We start from the raw sequence: 24,465 nt of genomic DNA, 5'->3' as shown, positions 1-24,465 counted from the left end.
CAAAATAGTCTTCAACCAGACGTTGGTGAGCTGCTGCGTGGTCGCGTGGGACATACGTCCGACGTCGAATAGGCCTATGGACCTGCTCGGCCGCTGCCGCCGCCGCCGCCTCGCGCTGCATTTCCACAAAGCATGCCGACATGGCCTCTTCAACGGCTGCATCTAAGGCTTCAGATGTCGAACTGCTTGATTCCGAGGAACTAGAACTATTGGTGTCGTCGCCGGGGTTCATTTTCGTATGCGAGAGAGATAGAATCGTGAGAGATGAGCGAAATGAGAGAGGCGATATGTTCGTATGCACAAGTGAATGAGAAACGAGGTTTAAATAGGAAAATAAAAAAAAACGTGGCATCGTCGTCGACCATCGTCCGCCGATCCCACAGTGGGGCGGACGATGGAGCGGACGATAGGCCATCGTCTGCGCCATCGTCCGCCTCTCCCACAATGGAGCGGACGATGGCGCGGACGATAGCCTATCGTCCGCGCTATACGCCGCAGACTATCTATCGGGCGTGTGCTTCGGCCGCGCCCGATGGCAGGCACCCACAATGATGCCATCGTCCGCGCCCGAGGACGATGGACGCCATCGGGCGCCCCATTGTGGGTGCCCTAAGGGAAAGATAAAACCTCAGAATTTTACTCCAACATAGAGAAATATTTTGTATAAATGTTGCATTTGTAACTTGAGATTTCCTGTTTGTAGGGCAATAATGCTTGAAAGTAAATATTTTGTAGGGCATTTATAAATATTGGGTTTGGGGTTTTTACGTGATAAGCTTCATTTACAATCTTCTACTATATTGTTTGTTTCGACGCAATGAAAAATCAAGCTTGTCGTGTAAAATTCGGACAATATATTTTCGTTTAAGAAAGGAACATAATATTTTACTTAAGGAGTGAGAGTGTTGCTATAATTTTATACTATAAGATGCAAGGAAGCAAACACTTGAATGGTATAAATAATTAGTACTAGTATATTTTAAAACAAATAAGATGCTAGTACATAAAAAATGTGGTTTCACTTTAAATAATTATTATAATATTATCTTTCTAGAGATTAATAAACACACCCTAACGAATTAGTAGTTGTACAACTTCGTGTAGTAAGTAGTAACCAGTAACATAGAGATATACTAAAATGACAACCTACCACAAATAAGGATCTTTAGATTTAGAAACAGATTCAACATTAGTCTGCCATGTGGCAGGCTTGTTTGCCTATGTATCGTAGCTTGTTTGATTATTTGTGATTTCGTATTGCAAATTGCTTGGAACCATATGTCGAATTGATTGTCTATGTATCACTGATTGCTTGCCTATATTTTGCAGATTGTTTGCTTAGGTTGTCATTTAACTTTCAACATACTGCTCTAATATCGTATCGTTGTTGCTTGGAACCTTATGCTGAGTTGCTGGCATATGTATCACAATTACTTACCTATGCATCACAGATTGCATGCAACGTTGCAATTTTAGAGTGGTGTCTAGTACCATATCCTTATTGCTTATGTTTTAGTAAATGGCAAATACAACATTCTTATCTTATAGTAGAAACATAATTATGTCAGTTTGGAAATGTATGTATAGATGTCACGTCAATGTCCACTAAGAACATAAAACCATAGATGAAATCATATACACTAAAGAATAAAGAATATACTATGTTACTTGATGTCGACACAACATAAGAATATGATAATTAATTAGAATACGAGATTAATTGCATAGAAAGAGTTCAATAAATTGCAGATAATGAAGAGCTAAGATTACTCCTTAGTCCCTGAATCTCATTTCATTTGCTCATAAACCACACACCCGCTCTCTCCATATACATACATATTCACACATGAATACAATAAATTTACACAAACACAAATCCAATAAATGCAAACAATCAACTTCTACATAAACACAAACACCAGTTGATTCAAGGTCCGAACACACACACGGTTGGCATCACGTTGTCAAGATATCGGGAATGGTGGGAGAATGGGCTCCCAGAACCCTGCCCCCAACATCAGGGAAGTTCTCATGTCCTTTCAGCGGATTTACATTGCCATCTGCATCAACTGCCACCGGATACTTGAGAATATGACCTTGCAGCTCTTTAAATTCGTCGCACGTGTATCTCTGCCAATTATCATCAGCAACCTCGTTCACTCTCTTCACGCAATCCAAATCCTCTGGCGTGTTGTAAACTTTTTCGACCATACCAAGATGCTCTGCCCATAGCGACATTCTATATCCATAAACCTGCATATTTGAGTGAGAATTAGAAGTTGCGGTGCATCAAAAAATACCAAGCTACAAGGCTAACACACCACCATGTCTGCATGATATCAAGTTGCAAGATGATAATTATTGTAAAAGCATGCTGATAATCAGACAATAATAAGAAAGTGTCTAATCTGAAAACCCATATATAGATGCTAAAAGCAGCAAAAACCTCTCGAAGGAAAACAAACCTGGCCGTGTGGATGATTTTGCTTCTTTGCCCAGGTATGATGAGGTTGATATCCACCCATTGCTATCTCTGTGTCTTTTGAGCCAGCCATTGATCTCTGATTTATATTGGCGGATCCTATTATTACATACTCGTCATCCACCACCATTCCTTTGGCATGCACATAAATCATGAACCGCTGAAACTTTTGTGCCTCCGAAATCTGAATGAGGGAGGAGAATCACATATAAAGGCACATTCTAAGGTTAAAGAAATATGCATATACAGATGTACTATATTATGTGTTTCACTTTTTTAACTCTATCAATCAGCGAATATGTAAAGAAATCTTCTCATATTTTCAAACCAGAGAAAAACTAAGTAGTGGGTTACTATTCTCTTTCAGTGAACCTTAACAAGGGTACTATCAATGGAATCAATAACCAATAGACTAGGCTGGTTTATTTTCTTCTAATCAGCCTATGTATGGATCATTTTGTCCTGCTTAGAACTACTTCCATGCCAGGCAACCGTATTTCAGGCACATACAACAATTCGCTCTCCACATTCCTCTCTATTTGGGTGATCAATTTGTTATATCACAATAATGTCGATTCATACATCTCATTATTCTAAACACAAGAAAGGATGGATCTCGTTCTAACCTTAGCAGCATCCCCTGAGGCAGCACCAGGACCTGTAACCTGTTCCCGGTTTCCAATGCAGTAGAAATTCAAATAGTCTAGTGGATGTGCATCGAGTTTCATTGATTTGATCTCTTTTGCAATAACTTGATACATCATTTGCATTGTTTGTCCCTGTTGTATACACAGGCATTTAAAGATTATAATCTTCGTATCTGAGAATTTGAAAGACTTCACTTGATAACATCATAAGTTTGTAGCCAAGATACAACTTAAGAGCCTAGAAAGAAATAATACTACTAATAAAACTGACATGCAGTTCTATTTATTGACTATCGTACATGAATCTTGCAGTTTACGGATTACAAGAATTAGATATGCATAGATATTTTCATTTCCAACCCTCACTTATTACCAATATCTAACAAATCATCGAACAGTCACAGTAACTTCTCAACCTAACATCACTGAGTGCTTCTAGAAACCTTCCCCTTTCTCCTATTTGAACTAAAGCAAACAGGCAGAAAAATATAGCCTCTATTACACTGCAAAATATAGCATCAATGTTTGCCATATGAAACAAATTAATGCATATTGAACCAATGATCCACAGAGCATGATATTAATAAAGATACTTGTGAACCCAGTACAATTCGTCAACAATAAATAAACTGCAAATTACCTGCCAGAACAAAATTTCTTGCACAACATTGTCCTTGGGATTTCCCTCGGGCCACATTGGTATAATAATGTACACGGCGAATCTCTCGTTAGCTCTTATTTTACTAGCAATTTTCATAGCCAACTCCATAGGGATTAGATGATCAGCCCCTGCCATTTGGTCACAAGAATGAAAATATTATTCATCATACTATTGAATAAGTAGATAGAAGCTTATGTATTATGATAGCATGTATGAAAATAATATGCATTTTTTTCCAAACCTACACAAGATCCAACAAACTAAAGTGGCCTCAAGACTGATACATGAATGAAAAACAGGAGAAATTATCCTGGAAGCAGAAGAACTACTGAAACTACACGAAACCCTTACAAAATAAAGTTCCACATTACATATAAATGTCTATTAAATGCAGATTCAACCAAAAGTTACTCCCTCCGTCCCATTAAATATGAAACATTTGGTTTTCGGCACGGGATTTTATGTAGTGTTGTTTTGTGAGTGAATGAAGAAAGAGTAAAGTAAGAGAGAGGAAAAAGTAGAGAGAGTGTTGTTTCCATATTTAGAAACGTTTCATTTTTAATAGAACCCAAAAAGGAAAACGTTTCATTTTTAATGGAACAGAGGGAGTACGTAAAAACTAGAGAGAAAATTAATCTAAGGAAAATGTGGACATCGATCTTAACCTGCATCTTTGTATGAAGGCCAAGCATATGAAGAACCAAGAAAGTATTGATTTTCGATATAGATAAAATGCTGAGCGGATCTTATTGCCTGAATATATGCTGTTTGAATGCTTTTGTCAATCACCATATTCTTGGAGAAAATAAGGTTCTGCAATCAAACAAAGTTTATTATTTTTTACAAAAAGGAAAAGGAAAGAGAAACCATTATGAATGATGGGTGAAAAGGAAATACTCCTATTTCTGTAAATAATGCACATATCCCAGACTCTTGGCAGTTTATATAGAAAAGATGCCACAGGAAAAAAGTATGAGGGTGTTTTAACCTGTTCCTCAGCTTCATCATAGAATTTGGGAAAGCCTTTGAGTGAGCCTGAATCAATGGACCTGAATATCTAAAGAAGAAAATAATACTAAATACAATCATCCCAAAATTATCAAACAATAAATTGCAATCTTCCAATCCAGGGGATTCCAACCTGAACATGCCAATTTTCAGGGAGTTCTTCTCTAGACACATATAGCTTGGGATCGTCCTCCTGAGAATACCTGTAAGTTCCATCCTTAGTTACGGTAAGGGCAGGGCTTAATATCCATGATATTCGCTCAATTTTTATCATGGCATCATCATCCCAATTGGACATCTTTTTCTTCAGTATACTAAATTCTCTCCACTTGGTTGATTTGCGCCAACGTTGGGCGAAATTTATAAGAACATCATATGCAGCAGGTCCATCAATTTTGCAGTGCAAATCATGCCATGGCTGCCTTGGAGCTTGCATTCCTGCCTAAGTATGTAAAATGATAAAAAGGATGAAAGCAAAGTTACTTAAACATTCACCAACCTAGTGTTGCAGACCGTAAGACAGCATATCATGATATCAAAAAATGAATCAAAAGGACTGCTGTATAAGAAATCTAAAAAATTTTCCAGATGGCATACACGCCTCACAGTCAGTAGCTATTAAAAGATTATATTCTTTCCTTGAGCTTTATTTCATGCTTTTGAGTTTCATTTCTTACTATACAGACTACAGAATAGTATCCTGTCTCATGTTCCCCAGCATTTGATATTTGCTCAACTAACAATTGATTTTCATCAAGCTTAAGCTACAACCTGAAGAGAGGGGATTAAAGTAGGTATTCAAAGGAAAGTCTGGAGATCCCTTAACTTGTGCGGTAGCAGCGAGAACCAACAACCTCGTTAACTCGTTTATGCCTTTATGGTCCCTCCAGCCATAAGTAATACTAATGTTCTTATACCTTGTATAAACTATATAAAGACTCTAGTAAACATGATCAATGCTTTCGCAGTAACCAAAATTCCAGGGATTAACGAAAGGTTGACAATTTTCAAGATTTAACTGAGTAGAATCACACTATCATCATTGGTTCATGAACCCAGTAAGTTTCTCCTTATTTAATTATTTGTAGTATGCTAATTCAGTGATAAGATGAGGTAAATCAGTCTAACATTTTACTTCAACTTTGTCCTACTACAAACCAAACACATGAATGAGGTTTTATTCTTCTCTTCTCAAAACCAACACCCTGAAGGTCAAACTAATTATCCTGAAAACAGAAGAGACGATATCGAATCAACAGGAAAACTAGCAAAGGCCAACTAGACTCACTGCATATTTCTGATGCTAGATATTAGTCCTATTTTATAAGTTCGAGTTAATTTTATTATCAAGTCTGTTGGGCTTTTAGATTGTTGGACCTTAGCATGGGGCAGAGTAGGACTATTTCCATGTTTTACTTGAGCTATCTGGGTTAGAATTTGATTACATCCTGACCAGTGTTGATGCTTGGGGAAGGTTCTTGTGCAAGACTGCAAATTCCTTTTCTTCTCTTTCGGTTCATTCCTTTCTAGATGCTAGATATTAGTCCTATTTTATAAGTTCGAGTTAATTTTATTATCAAGTCTGTCGAACTTTTAGATTATTGGACCTTACCATGGCCCGAGTAGGACTATTTCTATGCTTTACTTGAGTTAGCTGAGTTAGAATTTGATGTTATCCTGACCAGTGTTCATGCTTGGGGAAGGTTCTTGTGCAAGTTCCTTTTCTTCTCTTTCGGTTCATTCCTTTCTACACATAGTTTGGTTTTATTTTCATCTAGATAAACACTTCACTCTATTACAGTTCAAATAGTAGACCATTTAGGATTGATTGGGAAAGTTGAGCTCATACGAACTCATAAAGAAGGCAAAAGTAATATATATAAATACACAATGTTTGTGCACACCACCACGGCTCCACAATCATAGTACATAGTTTAAACTACAACTTAAGAAACAGACATTCATGTCAATCAAAAATTAAAGCAACGAAAGCATACACTACTCACCGGAAACGTAGGCTGATGAAAATCATCCTTAAAACAAGTGTCAAGATCACGAAACAGTCGATGGTCAGGTGTATCATACCGACCATCACACAGATCAAGACCTCCTATAAAGGCAGTAATTTTTCGATTATTTCCAGGTGCTTGAGTATCAACAAGAACACATTTCTGATGGTGTGTAAATACGTTTCCAACTACCTGGAGCAAGATTACAAAAGTTATTCAGCAGAAATTGAAGCTTGTGGGAAAATGAGGCTACTAAGCTTCTGGAGACGGGGTTCAGAAAATTAGCAGGAAATTAAGAACAAATCACTCCACGGTCTCTGAGGAGCGAGGACAATGCAAAATAGATTATCTTAATCACAATTTCCCATAATTTGTTGTTTCTACATATATTTACTGTCATATAAGGCTTCCTCAGCACCCTTGTCATGTTTAAACTTTAAAGCCCGATCTGATAGTTTCTTTTATCTACAGAAAAGATATAAACATGCTAAGAAAACGGTCCCTAGGGTTGTATTTCAAAATAGTAGAACAAGGTCTGATTGCATCATACTTAACCTATTTATATGAACTTAAAACACAAGAAAGACTAATAAGACACTCCCAGATAGAAACAGCAGCTATGTTAAACTCTACCTGCTGTTTAATAAAGCTAAGTTTACTGCTCCCATAACGTGGTGACAGAACACAAATTACAGATGAATGCTTAAAAAACTTCTTTGTCTCTTCATCATGAGTTGCCATCACACCTGTCTGCATCCAAAGACAACAAACTATTAGTCATTCAATCTTAGTAAGTGAAGCTTACCTGTTGATTACCACTAATAGAACAATTCAGACAGAAGAGAGATAAGGAAACTCACAATTAAAAGAATCAACACATACAGATATATATCTAAGTTAGCATGCCATATATCGGAAAGTTAGAATATAAGCGAATTATTGATCAAAGCATAAGTTTCATTAAGATTGTATAAAAGATCAACTCTTTGAGCCAACTTTTACAACAGAAACCTAAAAAAGGTGGAGTCAAAACAGGCACAGGCCGTGTATAGTAGCATGAATGTGATGCTGAAGCAAATATGCTTAATGTTTCAGTTCAGGATCATATGTACTTAAAGAGAAGGCATGCATGGAAGTACATATGTAGAATTCACTATGATAAGGAAAAAAAGTACAGTACAAATAGGGCTCTTAAACATTAAGCGCACATCTCTGATGGTAATATGGTAATGCATGGATATTTTCAGTCTTCCAACTCCCATGTAAGGTTACCAAGGTTGATGAAGTTAAAAGGAAATTAAAAATAACTATAGATTATATGCATTTAGTAATTATAAGTTTATGGATTCTATGTTTTACTGGTCTTGGTTGGCTGCTACATTAAAATAATTGTAGTTGTAGTAGTTATATTTGATAGATATTAACAGTTCGATAGTAGCTTCCGCTCCAAAAAAAATCACATCTTGGTTGTTGACTCAACACATTCTAAACATATGAGCTTAGAAGGATATATGATAAAAGTTAGTCCATTAAAAATATAAACAAAGCAGCATACACTTGGTGCTGATGCTCACAGCAAACATGCCGACAGAAATAGTTAAAGTAGAGAGCAAAATCAGCCCAAAGAGATTAATTTTAAGCTGACTTTATCAATACAAGAATAAAATAACTGAATTACTTTACTGCAGTGGACATATTTTATGATATGCAGCATAATATAAAAGACGCTCAAAAAAGGTATCCTACCTAATCATAATCCTATCTCCAACGACCACGGAAAGTATATTAAGTAAGATTAAGAAGAAGAAATCATAATCATACCGTGTTGATGAGGAATTTATCATGCGAAGTCTTATCATCCCAAACCAAGAGCAGAACTCTAACTCCTTCCTGAGACTTATACTTCAACAGGTCCCCAAGCATCAGGTCGCCGCCTCGCGGCAAGGGTTTGGTGGGCTCTCTAATCAGCCTAACTTTATGGAAAACAGACCATCCGGTAATGTATATCAAATGGTGCGCCTCGGCGACGGCATAGCATATATCCTCCCAACACGTGGCGTGCTGCCGAATTGAGCCCTCGTCTAGCTCGATTTTGGGCATTTTGTCTGGAAACACATGAGCGTCCTGGTACAGAGTGACGGCGCTCCCTTTCCGGAGAGGGAAATAAGTGTGCCTAACCCCTCCGTGGCTGGGATCGCCGGCGACGCCGTGCTTGTACAGCGGATTTTTATCACACGGAGTGAATTTCATTTTAAGCTGCAGCGCGGAGTCGGGTTTGGGCGGTTTCTCCGACGCGCCAATGAGGGGGTACCATTCGCAGAGCTCGTCGCCGGTGGCGATCTTCTCCGCGGGGATGAGGATCTTCCCCATCGTGTCGGCGCCGAAGACGTCGTTGTCCTTCACTCGGATCTCGAGATTGGCGAAGGGGTGGGCTAAGGGGATGTGGAAGCGCTCGTTCCACTTAGGGTTCTGCGAGTTGGAGATCACGCGCGTGCGGGCGAGTGTGGCCTGGGGGACGGAGACGGTGACGTAGGGGTCGCTGGTGATGATCTTCCGGTGGTGGTGGAGCTTCCGGTCGTGGCGGCTGCTGGCCTTGCTGCCGCCGCTGGCGTAGACTTCGCCGTCGGAGGCGGTTCCGCAGGGGGCGAAGCAGCGGCGGAGGCGCTCGGAGAAGAGGTCCATGTTCGGGAGCGAGCGCGCCTCGAGGACGTGGAGCTCCAGATCTCCGTGCAGGTAGATAACCGCCGGGTCGTCCGACACCATGATTGAATTAGGAATTCTCCGCGGCGTTGGGATGTGATTGAATTAGGGTTTCGTCGCCGGCAAATGAAGCAGTGGAGTAGAGGTGAAGAGAGCTGTGTGTGAGAAGAGAAGAAAGGGACAGAACAGATAATTGAATTATGTTGGGAAATTGATTTTAAAAAAGTGACAACTCAGGCTATTATTTAAATTAGAAAAGATTGCGAAAAATATTGTCTTGTAACGGATACAACTGTCAAACAGTATTATTAGGAGTCGTTTGGTTCACTAGATGGTTAACATTTTCCTATCATACTAGATGGGAACTTGGGCCAAGATGGGGGTAACATAACTAATGTTTGGTTTTATATTGGCATGTAGATAAAAAGCCCATCTGATGTTTGGTAGGAGTTGTGTACGTGAGTTTACACCAATCTAATTGACTCATATATAAACAATTGCAGCCTTTTTTTAGACCTAACCCAAATAATTTCATTTCGTTCCCCTCTCCAAGCTGAAATTTGGACGGGAGTGCTTTCACACTTTGGCGCCATCGGAGACCTCAACGCTCGGTGGCGATTGGCCATCAATAAATCACTGCAAGTATTACCGATCCTAAACTACAGATAGATAAGGTATGTGGTAGATTTTAGATTTTGAAGATGGTCGTCGCCTTTAATTACACGAATGAGGTGCTTTAGATATTTTGTGAATCATCATCTGTGCATCTCGTGTTGCAAGATGTTATCTACATTTTGTTGTTGTGTTGGATTTGTTTGCATCGTATATTATTTTGCCGTGCCATTGGGTAGTCGAAAATAGACCCTATTATGCGAGAGGAATATGAACGAAATGCTCTTATGTTACTGTCAATATTGTACTGCCAAATATTGCTAACAGTTTTACTATGTATCTATGTATCTGATTTGCTTTGGTCCTTTCATAGACAATGGCAGACCATCGATGATGGGGTACGAACTAAACCCTAATGGCAAGCCCAATAACAGTGACGGCCCATCAGCCCAGAGCCCAAGAAAGAGTATCTGTTCGGCACCAAAGAGTTCGGCACGACCAAAGAGTTCGGACTCAGCCTACAGCTCGGTAAAAGCCGACCAGTCAAGCTCTCCTCTCAGATCGGCAAGAGCTGATCGGTAAAGTCCAGCAGTTCGGTCTCAGCATTCGACCGAACTAGGAGTTAGTGGACTCATGAAAGGCCTCCACGACCTCCGCTATACCCACGATCTACTTAGTGGTACGAAGCAGTTATTGAGCAGTTATTGCTCACCCACGATCTTGTTAGTGGGGCTGCAAACCACGATCCTAGTTCAATGTATAAATAGAACTTAGATCAGATAGAAAAGGGTGAAGCTCTCTAGAGATAAAATACCATATAGCAAGTCTGTGTTGTAAGCTGTAATCCCAGATCAAGCAATACAATCTTGCCCTCCCTTCTTCCCGTGGACGTAGATTTACTTCAGTAAATCGAACCACGTAAATTCTTTGTGTCGTAATCTTCATTCTCTACCAGCATTTACTCACATCAGAAATTCGCGGATCCATCACTGGCGCCGTCTGTGGGAAACAGAGAACAAAATTTGTGATAAAGCGAATTTTTGATCCATTTTTTCCGCCCAAAAAATGCATACCAGATCGCAGAGTACCCGTATTCCTGCCCGTGAGAACCAGGAGGAAGCCAATCCATCCCATAGGTCTGGAAAACAGCCTAGGGATAAATCCACCACCAGTTCTCATGGCGAAGGAACAAGCCGCTCCAAAAATCGTCCCACTGAGTCTTCCCAGCAGCCCGATTTGAATGAGGCTGTCAAGCAGTTTTTGGAGGCGAAGCAGGAGGAATTTTTAACCTTCCTGCGAAAAAGCCAAAAGCAGCCGGAGACGAAAACGGCGGATTCTCCTTCTCCCTCCGCACAAGAAAGTCACTACCGCAGTAGTGTCGCATCTCCCAAGAGAAAGAATCCCCGTCCCCCACATGTTCCAGTTCTTCCTCGGTACCGGAATCACAGGAGAACTCAATCTCCTCCATACCGACGAGATATCGGATTCGCCGTGTACGGAGCACTGAAGACTCCGTTCTCGGACGACATCACCCGAACTCCCCTACCACAGAACTACCGAACTCCGTCGATGACTTACGACGGGCTCGTGGACCCTCACGATTTCTTGGGGCGCTATCAATATAACATGGCGAACCAGGGTCTCAACGAGGTCCACATGTGCAAGCTGTTTCCCGAGCTGCTCATCGGGAACGCGAGAAGGTGGTTCGATAGCCTCCCCCAGGGCAGCATCAGATCTTACCGAGATCTAATGGATGCCTTCCACAGGAGGTTTTTTCAGAAAGCGGAAGCCCGAATCACTTCGGCTCAGCTGCTTTCCATTCGTCAAGGTCGCGACGAAAAAATCAGCGACTTTATGACAAGATTCCACAAGGAATGCCTGCAAGTAGACGATCTCAACGATCTGCTTGTCATCTCGGCATTCCAAAATGGAATCCTGCCCGGAGCTCTCTACAGGAAGCTCGTTGAGTGCGGTCCGCAGACAGCTCAGGAAATGTGGGACATTGCGGACCAGTACTCCCGGGCCGATGAGGCAGACCGTCGCAAACGGTCGTTAGACAGCTCATCGACCCGAGGAGACAGAAGGAAGCCCGATCATAGCGATCACGGGCATCCTCGCCGGACTCCATTTGAAAGAATTCAAAGGGCTCCGGTGCAAGACAGATTGGGACCTCGTCTCAATCCCGAGAAGCCGCCCGCCCAGTTCGTACCGCTGAACAAGCCGAGAGCGGAAATTTTCGAACTGCACTCTGACCTATTCGAAAAGCCAAAGCGGATGACGAAATCAGCTGCGCGCCGACCACAGGATAGCTACTGCTCCTACCATCAAGACCACGGTCACGATACTGAGGAGTGCAGAAACTTGGCTGCAGGTATCGATGTTCTTGTGAAGGCAGGGACATTGAAAAAATACCGAAGCAAGCAGCCAAAGAAGAATAAAAAGCAGAGTGGTGCGAACTGCGCTCCTCAGGATCCGAAAAGGCAGCCGGATCCCGAAGACGATGACGAGCCGCAATATGATGGAGTAATCCAGACTATTGACGCGCTCCCTGCCGGGAAGACCAAGTCGTCCCTAAAGTCAGAACGCAGAGGCTCCAATCGAGAGGAGCCAACGCATAAAAGGCTGAAGCAGGACGAAGTGATTACGTTCTCGGCTGCTGATCCCGTCCCGGCCATCTCTCCTCACCAAGACGCCATTGTCATCCAAGCCGGAGTGGCAAACAAACTGATCCACAGGGTGTTTGTGGATACAGGAGCGTCAGTCAGCATTCTTTTTAAAGAGTGCTTCGACAAACTAGAAGTGGACCCAGCTCGGCTCAGTCCGGCTCCGCTTCCCCTGAAGAGCTTCGCCCAGGAGGACACCCGCCCTGAAGGTATTATCAGCCTTCCGATCACGGTGGGGAAAGCGCCTACTAGCTCCAGTACGATGATTGAGTTTTTCGTGGTGAAAGCTCGGTCTCCGTACAACATCATCCTGGGAAGAGACTGGCTCAACGCAGTTCGGGCCGTTTGCTCCACTTATCACCTCACCATCAAGATCCCTACTAAAGGAGGGATAGCGGTCATCCGAGGTGACCAAAAGAGAGCAAAGGAATGTCTGCAAATTGCGCTTAGAAGTGCCGAGCAGTCAGATCGGCACCACCAAGCATAGCAATCACAGCAGCCGGAGTCAGAGGCGATGACCGAAGTCATACCGGAGCCGAACTCGATGACAGTTCAGCTGTACGAAGACGATCCATCCAGAACGGTTAAGATCGGCTTCGCGGGAACGCCCCTACTTCGGGAAAAAACCATCCAGCTCCTCAAGGAGTATAAAGACGTCTTTGCATGGTCTCCGTTGGACATGACCGGAGTGCCCCCCGAGGTAATCACTCATCGGTTAAATATTGATCCTTCAGTCCGGCCGATAAAACAGAAGCAAAGACTCTTTGCGGCAGAACGAAGTCAAGTCATCCATGACGAAGTCCGTCAATTATTGAAGGCGGATGTGTTATTCGAAGTGAAGTATCCTTCGTGGGTGGCCAATCCTGTCATGATCAAGAAAAAGGAAGGAGGATGGCGGATGTGCATAGATTTCACCGATCTAAATAAGCACTGTCCCAAAGATTGCTATCCCCTTCCGAGCATAGATAAAAAAGTAGAAGCTTTGATAGGCTTTGAAATTTTTTGTTTTCTTGATCTGTACAAAGGATACCATCAAGTTTTAATGGATGAGATTGACGCTTCAAAAACGGCCTTCATTACTGATTTCGGCATTTTCGCTTATAAAAAGATGCCATTCGGTTTAAAGAATGCCGGAGCCACTTATCAAAGGATGGTAGACAAGCTTTTTCGGCACCTGATTGGAAAGGAGGTCGAAGTGTATGTTGACGATATAGTCGTCAAAAGCAAAAGCACTTCGGAGTACGAGCACAACCTCAAGTCCACTCTCAACGTGCTCAAGAAAGCCAACCTCAAACTTAATCCCCAAAAGTGTACCTTTTTGGTAGATTCGGGAAAGTTTCTGGGTTGTTGGGTTTCAAAGGACGGACTCAAGGCAAACCCCTCAAAAGTTCAAGTCGTTCAGAACATGGCAATGCCGAAGTCCATACATGACGTGCAAAGGCTAACCGGATGTCTAGCCGCACTGAATCGATTCCTTTCCCAAGCAGCCGAAAAGCAACTGCCGTTCTTCACGGTGTTGAAAAAGGCACCAAAGTTCGAGTGGGGAGCCGAGCAGAAAAAGGCCTTTGACGAGCTCAAAAGTTATCTAGCCGAGCTTCCTACTCTCTCTGCTCCAACCGAAGCCGAAGTAATATTCTTATACTTAGCGGCATCGGATCAAACCATCAGCGCGGTGCTTGTACGAGAAGAAGGCCTAAAGCAGCTTCCCATCTACTTTACAAGCCGAGCATTAAGAGGTCCAGAAACCAGGTATCAACCTCTGGAAAAGATTGCTCTGGCATTAGTAAATGCAGCAAGGAGACTGCGGCCATACTTCTATGCTCACAAGGTATGCGTCTTAACTGATCTGCCACTTCGGCAAGTGTTGACCAAACCAGAAGCATCAGGCAGAATCGCCAAGTGGGCTATAGAGTTGGGAGAGCACACAATTGAATATCTACCTCGGAAAGCCATCAAGGGACAAGCCTTGGCAGATTTCCTTGCAGAAGCGAAGTTCGATCAAGCAATTCCTGTTATTGCCGAACAGAAGAATTCTGCCAGTGCCGAACTAGCACAGCCCTTGGAATCCGAAGTAGAGCCGCCGGACTGCTGGAGCGGGTTCGTAGATGGAGCTTCGAACAAGATGGGAAGTGGAGCTGGTATTTTACTTGTCGCTCCCGACGGACACGAGGTAGCCTACTCACTTCGGTTCCTATTCCCCACTACTAATAATGAAGCCGAGTACGAAGCCCTCCTGGCCGGACTCCAGTTAGCGCAAAGTCTGCTCGTCAAATCTCTCAAAGTCCATTGTGATTCACAAGTCATAGTAAATCACATGTTGGGTACAAGTGAAGCCCGTGACGAGAGAATGAAGAAGTATTTGGACAAAGCGCAAAGCATCAGCCGAAGTTTCTCCTATTTTCGGATAATCCGTATTCCTAGAGCGGAAAATAGCCGAGCAGATACCTTAAGTAAGTTGGCCTCAGATCCGAGCTCAAAGGCGGAAGAATTAATGCATCGAAGCATTGATGAAGCCGAGGTACATTCAGTATCCAGCTCGCCGAACTGGATGACGCCGATCTTGCAGTATCTGGATCAAGGACAATTGCCCGAGGATAAGAGAGAAGCTCGGAAGATCACGTGCCGAGCACTTCGGTACGAACTTCATGAAGGAGTCCTCTTTAGAAAGTCTTACCTCCAGCCGTTATTGCGGTGCGTAGGACCAGAAGAGACGGACTACATCCTCAGAGAAGTTCATGAAGGATCGTGCGGTAGCCACATCGGAGCCAGAGCTTTAGCTAAAAAAGTTCTGAGATGGGGATATTATTGGCCAACCATGGTACAAGAGGCAGTGCAGCTCGTCAAGAAGTGTACGAAGTGCCAAATTCATGCAAATGTCCCAAGGATGCCGCAGACCGATCTATACACTATGCAAAGCCCTTGGCCTTTCATGCAATGGGGCATAGACATAGTGGGACCACTTCCTCAAGCTCCTCGGCAAATGAAATTCCTTATCGTTGCCGTGGAATACTTCACGAAGTGGGTGGAGGCTGAACCATTAGCTACGATAACGAGCTCAAAGGCATTGGACTTCGTCTGGAAGAACATAGTGTGCCGATTTGGCATACCCCACATCCTCATCTCGGATAATGGGACTCAGTTCACCGACAAGACTTTCAAGAATTGATGCCAAGAGCTGAACATTCAACAGCGGTTCACTTCGGTCTCCCATCCCCAAGCAAACGGACAAACGGAAGTAACGAACCGGATTCTGGTGAAAGGGTTAAAAGCTCGGTTAGAACAAGCCAAAGGACAATGGGTAGAAAATCTCCCTCAAGTCCTATGGTCCTACCGAACTACACCCAAAACCTCCAACGGTGAAACTCCGTATAGTCTGGTGTACGGCACTGAAGCCGTAATTCCGGTAGAGATCGGCGTACCCAGTCCCCGAACTCTAAATTTCTCCTCAGAAATGAATGACGACGGACTGAGAGCAGAATTAGATCTCGCCGAAGAAAGAAGAGAATTGGCGTGCATAAAAGCAGCCAAGTATAAGGAGCAAGTAGCCCGGTATTATAACCAAAGGGTGAAAAAGCTTCAATTTCAAGTGGGAGATCTCGTCTTGAGAAACAACGAAGTAAGCCGAGCAGAAAAGCTGGGCAAACTCGAGCCCACATGGGAGGGTCCGTATCGGGTGTCAGAAGTCCTCGGCAAAGGGTCTTATAAATTGACTCACATGTCAGGAGAACAAGTACCCCGAACATGGCACGTCTCCAACCTCAAGAAGTTCCACTTGTAAGAGACAAAGTCCGGTCAGTCTGTCTTGTGTCTAGTTCGGTCATAGGGGTACATGTTTTTATTTGTTTGTTTTTACTTGTACCTTTTACTTGTCGTTTTATAAAAAGTTTAAAGTTTTTTTCTTTCGTCTTTTTCATTTTTTCTCTATGTGTTTTGTCTCTATGTGCTTGTCGTCTCTTACAAATGGTACCAAGGTATATCGTTCTTTAAAGACTGATCCCCTTTTTAGATCGATTATTAAAGACTATTGTGAGTCCAAGCTTCTAAGGAGGATATAAGACCACAATTCAGCTTAACAAGCAGTCCGTCTGAAACGAACTGCAATAAGCCAACGATTGTGAGTCCAAGCTTCCAAGGAGGATACAAGACCGCAATTCAGCTTAACAAGCACTTCGTCTGAAACGAACTGCAATAAGCCAACGATTGTGAGTCCAAGCTTCTCAGGAAGATACAAGACCACAATTCGGCTTAAGAAATAAGCACTTCGTCTGAAACGAACTGCAATAAGGGAAAGTCCGATCCACGCGATAAACCTCGCCGAATTAGGACGACCAAGTTCGGTCAAAGAAGTTTACCTCATAAGACCGGGGACGACCACGTCTAGTCAAAGAGGTTTACTGCATAAGACCACTTCGGTTAACTGGGAAAGTCCGATCCACGCGATAAAACTCGCCGAATTAGGACAAGGGAAAGTTCGATCCCGGCGACAAAAATCGCCAAATTAGAACACAAACCAAGTTCGGTCAAAGATGTTTATTTCATCAGACCAAAGACGAGTCCGGTCAAAGATGTTTATTTCATCAGACCAAAGACGAGTCCGGTCAAAGATGTTTATTTCATCAGACCAAAGACGAGTCCGGTCAAAGATGTTTATTTCATCAGACCAAAGACGAGTCCGGTCAAAGATGTTTATTTCATCAGACCAAAGACGAGTCCGGTCAAAGATGTTTATTTCATCAGACCGAAGACGAGTCCGGTCAAAGATGTTTACTTCATCAGACCAAATACGAGTCCGGTCAAAGATGTTTATTTCATCAGACCGAAGACGAGTCAGGTCAAAGATGTTTATTTCATCAGACCAAAGATGAGTCCGGTCAAAGATGTTTATTTCATCAGACCAAGGACCAAGTCCGGTCAAAGAAGTTTACTTCATAAGACCAAGGACCAAGTCCGGTCAAAGAAGTTTACTTCATAAGACCGAGGACAAGTACGATGAAATTTTTTCGCTAAGCTGTAAATACAGTGTTAGAAGCGAAAACAAAATTTCATTTTTCAAATCTTGTTCGGCATACAACTCCGCTACCCTACAAAATGGCGTTACGCTATTACAAAGGACTATTCTACTGTCCAGGGTTGCTGAAGTTAAGCCACCTATCTGCAAAATCCTCTGGAAGCCGAGTTCGGTTGTTCCGAGCCGATGAAGAATAAGCAGGTCGACGAGATGCTATCCTCGACCCAACGCCTCTTCCCCGAGCCCGAGAAGTCCTAACACCTCGGCGATGAAGAGTCTCTGCAATAAGCATCTGCTGATCTTGCTCGCTCATAGTCACAACTCCTCGGCGAATTTCAGTCCGTCCCTGTCTTGACGATTCCGGTTGCTCCTGAGCCCGTTCTCGTCTTGACGTTTCCGGCTGTTCCGGAGTTCGTTGTTGACTGGGAGTAGGATTTTGAACAAGGGAACCAGAGGTTTGATCTGGAGTGCGAGCATCTGTTGGCACGATATGCCGAAGGAATCTTTCTATGGAGGGGCGCCGAGAAAGAACAATGTTGTACCGAGAAGCCCAGCGCCGCAATGATTTCACAACTTGTTGGCAAGCCGAGCTCTCCAGCGCATTGTTCCTCCGGAGTACATGATATTCCTCCCACAGTTCGTCAACTCGACTCTGAACATCTGATATGGTCACTCCCCCGCGCACACGGATGTAATCCTCGTACGCAGTCCTCTCAGCAATGGTCGTATTCAGCTCGGCCTCCAGATCCTTCTTATCGGACTCTAAGTCCTTATTATCGGCCTCCAGCTTCACTAAACGAGCCAGAAGCTCGTCATTCTTCGTCTGATCGGCTATAGCTCTTTTCTCAGCTTCGTCTAAAGCCGAAGAGTACAGCCGTTTCCAGTGAAGTATCTCCATCTCCTTGAGTACAAAGCAGCTATATTAGTTCGGCAGCTGTACCGAGCAGATAGTAAAATACAACAGGAATAAAGGCGAGTACGAAAAGCTATACGAAGACAAGTGTAGAGAATTTTTCATTCACAAGGAAAATTTTTACACTAGGAGGGCTTCAAGGCCATTTTACAAGGAAGAAACTAGACTAAGAGAAGGGAGACGAAATCATACTCCGCCAGCTTCGTCTCCGGCTCCTTGGTCTGGTTCAGCTTCTTTCTCCTGAGCTACCTCAGCCTCGGCCTCGCCTCCTGCCGGCCTCGCCTCCGCCTCCTGATCGGCTTCCTTCTCCGGATTCCCGGCCCGCTCGACTTCGGCCTCCAGCTCCAGCGGCTCGGCCTCACCCTCTCCGTTGTAAGTCGAAGCGGGTGAAACGGGTCCCACGGAGGCAAAGATAGCCTCCAGGTTCTCGTCCCGATCAGCTCGACAACTCCGGACTCGGTCTGCAGAAAGCAGGACCGAGGATGAAGCGAGCTCCTCAAGGAGCGGCAGATTCTGAAGCCGAGCTGCTATCTCTCGGCTGTACAGAGGCAGCACGACGTCGGCCCCCTGCTCGCCCTTATCGGCAATTAGCCTTACCAGACTACCGACAAAGGCCGAGAACTGGCTGCTCAAAAAGAGTTTCTCCGTGTAAACACGGAGAGCCTCCCCTTGGGCAACCACGGCAGCAGCATCCCTCCGTTTCGTCTGCTCCCGCTGGATGACGAGCTGGTTTTTGGCAAACTGAGCTTCATCCTGGGCCGAAATCCTAGCAGCTCTGGCCTTCTCAAAGTTAGCCTCAGCCTGTTCGGCCCGATGACAAGCAGCCGCCAACTTCCTCTGCATCTCAGCATAGTCATTGGACGCTTTGGAGAGTTCGACGGCGACGAGCTTGGAGAGCATATCGTTCCTCTGAAAATGAATAAAGAAAAAAGTCAACAAAGGGGCCACAAAAAATACAGGAAAAAAGCAAGGCCAGAAAATCAAGAAGAGAATTCACCTCGACGAAGTCCGTGGGCCATAAAAACGGCTCACAGATATGTTCCGAAGGAGGCGCCAAGACCACATCTTTCTCTGGCGCTCTCGGGGGCTTCTGGGCCTTCCCCTTCCCCTTTGCCGAAGTCGACTCCGGCTTCTTCGGATCCGAAGAGGTTTTTTGCCTTTTCGGAGTCCTCTCGGCATCAGACGCCGAGCTGGTGGTTTTCGGCCTCTCCGGCTCCTTGGACTCCGAAGATTTGCGGCTAGCCTTATTCAGCATGTACACTGCCAAAAAGCAAGAAAGCAAAGTCAGATTTTCTTCGTTAAAGCAGTAGAGCATAAAGATAAAGAGAAATCCTCACCCTCGGCCTCTTCGTCCGAAGACGAGATGTCGAACACGACGTCGCCCTTGACGAGCTCAGACTCCGTGTATTGTTTCCTAACTATGGGAATCTTGTTGAGCTCGCCATCGAGCTCGTCCAACGGTTCAGGCCGAGGATGACGGATAACGGACTCCGGCCCTCTCCAGGGAAAACTAGGAGCCGCGGTCCTATCATAGTAGAAGAAGCGATTTTGCCACTTCGGCCACTTCGTTTTACAAAAGGCCCTAAAGGGCTGTAAAGGGATCAAGTAAAACCAAGACCCCTTCCTCTTAAATTGAAAGAATTTAAGGATCGCCTTCAAAGACAAATCCCTTCCTAACCTACGGAGTTCGGCAGCGAAGGCCGACAAGTGCCTCCAAGAGTTCGGAGTCACTTGGCCTAAAGGAAGCTGAAAAAAATCTAGTAAATCTATAAAGGCAGAAGGGAGGGGGAAACGAAGCCCGCATTCTAAGCAGGCCTCGTACACGGTGGCGTACCCCTCCGGCGGGGAGTCAGCCCTATGATCACCGTCAGGTACCACCGCCCTCCCCCCAGGAAAAAAGTATTTTTCGGGTAGGGATACCACAGTATCCTTACTCAAAATACTATGGAAATACTCTACGGTCTTCTCCCCGGACTCTTTCCGGCCAGAAGACCCCTTACCGCCTCTCCTAACGCTACCCGACTCCGAAGAAGAAGAAGACATTTTTCTTACTTTTTGAAGGTGAAGAAAGTCTGAAGAAGCTCTTGAAAGCGGAAGAAAATTTCTCGAGAAAGAGTATAGAAGACGCAACAGCAAAGGTGTTCAAATGAGGAAGAAAGAGCATATTTATCAGATTCGGGAAAGATTTCGAGATCGTTGCGTCGTTTCGAATCCCACCTTTTCAGGATTCAACGGCCGGATTTTACTGTCGCATTTAATGCAGGCACACGCAAGGCACGTCCCCTGACGTCAGCCTCCCCCTTACCATTATCCAGAATGCCGAAGTGACTCACCTCGCCGAAGTGATTCACTTCGCTTTTCGGGGGGGGTAGTGATGGGGTACGAACTAAACCCTAATGGCAAGCCCAATAACAGTGACGGCCCATCAGCCCAGAGCCCAAGAAAGAGTATCTGTTCGGCACCAAAGAGTTCGGCACGACCAAAGAGTTCGGACTCAGCCTACAGCTCGGTAAAAGCCGACCAGTCAAGCTCTCCTCTCAGATCGGCAAGAGCTGATCGGTAAAGTCCAGCAGTTCGGTCTCAGCATTCGACCGAACTAGGAGTTAGTGGACTCATGAAAGGCCTCCACGACCTCCGCTATACCCACGATCTACTTAGTGGTACGAAGCAGTTATTGAGCAGTTATTGCTCACCCCCGATCTTGTTAGTGGGGCTGCAAACCACGATCCTAGTTCAATGTATAAATAGAACTTAGATCTGATAGAAAAGGGTTAAGCTCTCTAGAGATAAAATACCATATAGCAAGTCTGTGTTGTAAGCTGTAATCCCAGATCAAGCAATACAATCTTGCCCTCCCTTCTTCCCGTGGACGTAGATTTACTTCAGTAAATCGAACCACGTAAATTCTTTGTGTCGTAATCTTCATTCTCTACCAGCATTTACTCACATCAGAAATTCGCGGATCCATCAATCGACAATTTTCACCTTCAGTTCCTTCAGCTAATTTAAGCCAAGGCACTCAAGGTTAGTCCGTTGTCATCCATCCCCGCTCACCTCCACATTCCCCACTAATTTTTGTGCCAGTCTGGTTAACAAATTTACTCGAACAAGTGTTATATATTTATTCTCCTATTATAGGAAGCAACCAATATCGAAGAACCAGCTACCGCAAGTGTGACAGAGCAAGACGGAGTTGGTCAGACCGTGAAGATGTTGCTCTTATTGGTGCACTGAAGGAGTTGGTGGCTCAAGGATGGAAATCTGATAATGGATTCCGTTCAGGGTATCAGAAGAAGCTCGAGCATTGGTTGAAGACGGACTTCCCCAACACTGATCTAAAGGTTAGCCCGCACATCACTTCTAAGATATCGGCATGGAAGAAGAACTACTACTCACTTGCCCAGATCCTCGAGAGGAGCGGTGTTGGTTTTAACGAACTGGGTGATTTCAGAATTCATTGTGATGATGACCAATGGGATCAGATTGTTAGAGTAAGGACATCCTCTACCTATCTTTGTTAATCTAATTTGTCGATGCAATCCACTTATGGCTCTAATTATACCATATTGTACTAATACCTGCTCACTGAAACTTCGATGTAGCAAGATAAGAATGCAAGGTGCATGCGATGGAAGTCTTGGCCATATTGGAATGATTGGAAATACATCTTCGGGAAGGACAGGGCTTCAGGTGGAGGTGCTGAGGGTGTGTCTGAGGCTGACAAGAACTTTGTGCAAGAAGAACTCGCTGGTGATGCAGAGGGGTATGGTGATTATCATGTGTTTTTTGGATGAGATACTATCTGATGAACCATCCCACTCCTTATAATTTCAGGTGCAATTTCACATGAAAATGCTTCATGTCACCTGATCATATCAACCTTCCATTTTCGTGTGAATTTGTACTATCACACTAAATCATTCAATTTGTGGACCTTGGTTCTATATAGTCGATCATATAACCCTTCATATTTTTTTGATTTTGCACTATCAAATAAAACTGGAAATCATAAAACTAGAGATGAAGTTAATCAAATTACCCAAGTTAAAGTAGATATAGGAATTGTGATAGAGTAAAGGCCGGGAATTGTTCGAGCACAAGGCCTGCTCAAGAGAACTGCTCCAGAAACACACTCATGCACAGAATCTATTTGATAAAATGCACGCACAGAATCTGTTTGATAAAATGTCACCAAACTACTACACATTCATATCTTCATTACTTAATTGTAGCCTAGAAATTACATGCATAACATCCCCCCTAACCACAACTAGATTACACGATATATTACATACTTGAACATATTCAAGTATCAAAAAAGATAATACGCAATATTTTCAGTTACTGCGAGACACACAAGACACACAACATCAGTTTGTGCTTCTAGCAAAATAGACGCAGACCACATACAACAGCTCTTATATCTGCGGCTTACAGGGCATCCTCCACCATATGATGGGGCTATTGGAATCAGAAGAGTACGTTGGAACCTTTGGTGGGATGCGCGACTTCATCTGACTAGAGCCCGACCCATTGTCACGTTCATTTTCCACTTTCTTAGACATTTTTCCATCTTCACCCACCACATAGTAATGCCTAATCAAGTGCCGCCTATGACGTCTACGCATGCGTCTACCTTGCCTCAAATAAAAATACAAGATTATGGTAGTTTGCATATGGAAAAGATTCATTATGTCTTCTACCATAAGGTAAATGGATGTAGAGGTAGATAACGGAGGTGCCATGAATGATAAACATACAAAGTCGATGAGTGATATTTTCTGCACAGAAAAAATGAAATAAAATTCATTATTCTAAACATAGTTGAGCTGAATCTGAACATCACAATCAGAGAAGCATGTCCACCATATATCTGACTGAACGAATTTGCAACATTTATCTATTCAAACACCAAAGACTCAGATAGCAAGGCAAACTAATCAACTCGGAGGACTGACTTTGAGTTCATTATCACCTCAACACCTCACTACTTCATTTGATTTGAGAATTATCAGACAATTCATCCAATAAAAGTATAGAAAAAGGGAAAATGATACATAAATCATAGCACTATTCAAACCTATGGTAAGTACCTGAAGAACAACGAAGGAAGTACATTTCCGTGCCATTTACAAATGCGATAACGCAAGTGTTCCAACCATTGTATAAAACAACAACATAAACACAAAGCAACAGCATCACACTACAAATAACAGATTTGCTTCGTACACACACATCAGGCATCGCAAATACCAACATCAGAACTGGAAAGTGTTCTATGCATATGTGAATTTATTCAATTTTAACCTTGTTTCATCCCACTTCTGTAACGAAGTGTATCATTCATGCAGGCGAAAAAAAACAAAAAAAAAACAACAAAATGTAGAAACTGGCAGCACTCACTTTTTTTGGATGGAGAGAGTAATGAAGTTAGAAGCTACAAAATCAAAGGGAGAAGCAAAACATTCACCCAAGAGAAAAAAATGAAAACTAACCGTAGATTTCTCCGTCGCACCTCGCCTCGACCGTCGTTGTCGCCTGTTGCTGGTCAATTCTTCTTTCTCCGATTCAGGGAAGCTTGTGGTGTAGGGGCCTTCTTCATTGAAGTCAATTCAGCTTTGCTTTAATTTGAAATGAGAAGGAAGAAGGGGAAAGCTGAATTTAAAATGAGAAGGAAGATGGGGAAAAGAGAAGAAATTGAATTATTGGTTGCAGAAATCGAGGTTAGATGGACTCAATCTGGGGGTATGGAGTGAGTTCCG

General features: G+C 43.5%; 2 protein-coding genes across 2 annotated transcripts; one reads left to right on the top strand and one right to left on the bottom strand.

Moving 5' to 3' along the window:
• Positions 1–1,720: 1,720 nt before the first annotated feature.
• LOC121774899 (phospholipase D delta-like) lies at positions 1,721–9,728 on the bottom strand. Its single transcript, XM_042171799.1, has 10 exons — positions 8,629–9,728; positions 7,441–7,557; positions 6,805–6,999; positions 4,932–5,240; positions 4,779–4,847; positions 4,456–4,603; positions 3,770–3,918; positions 3,109–3,261; positions 2,466–2,666; positions 1,721–2,253 (listed from the first exon to the last, which is right to left on the bottom strand). Exons 1-10 carry the CDS (start codon positions 9,568–9,570, stop codon positions 1,957–1,959), a joined length of 2,580 nt encoding a protein of 859 aa, XP_042027733.1. The 5' UTR covers positions 9,571–9,728; the 3' UTR covers positions 1,721–1,956.
• Positions 9,634–22,497, top strand: LOC121774255 (uncharacterized protein At2g29880-like). Its single transcript, XM_042171161.1, has 4 exons — positions 9,634–9,652; positions 21,656–21,727; positions 21,842–22,194; positions 22,306–22,497. The coding sequence occupies exons 1-4, from the start codon at positions 9,634–9,636 to the stop codon at positions 22,495–22,497; spliced, it is 636 nt and encodes a 211-aa protein (XP_042027095.1).
• The last annotated feature ends 1,968 nt before the right edge of the window (positions 22,498–24,465 follow it).

This window comes from Salvia splendens, chromosome 17 (assembly GCF_004379255.2).
Source record: "Salvia splendens isolate huo1 chromosome 17, SspV2, whole genome shotgun sequence".
NCBI classification, from domain to species: Eukaryota; Viridiplantae; Streptophyta; class Magnoliopsida; order Lamiales; family Lamiaceae; genus Salvia; species Salvia splendens.
This window is presented reverse-complemented; position numbering and strand designations above follow the sequence as displayed.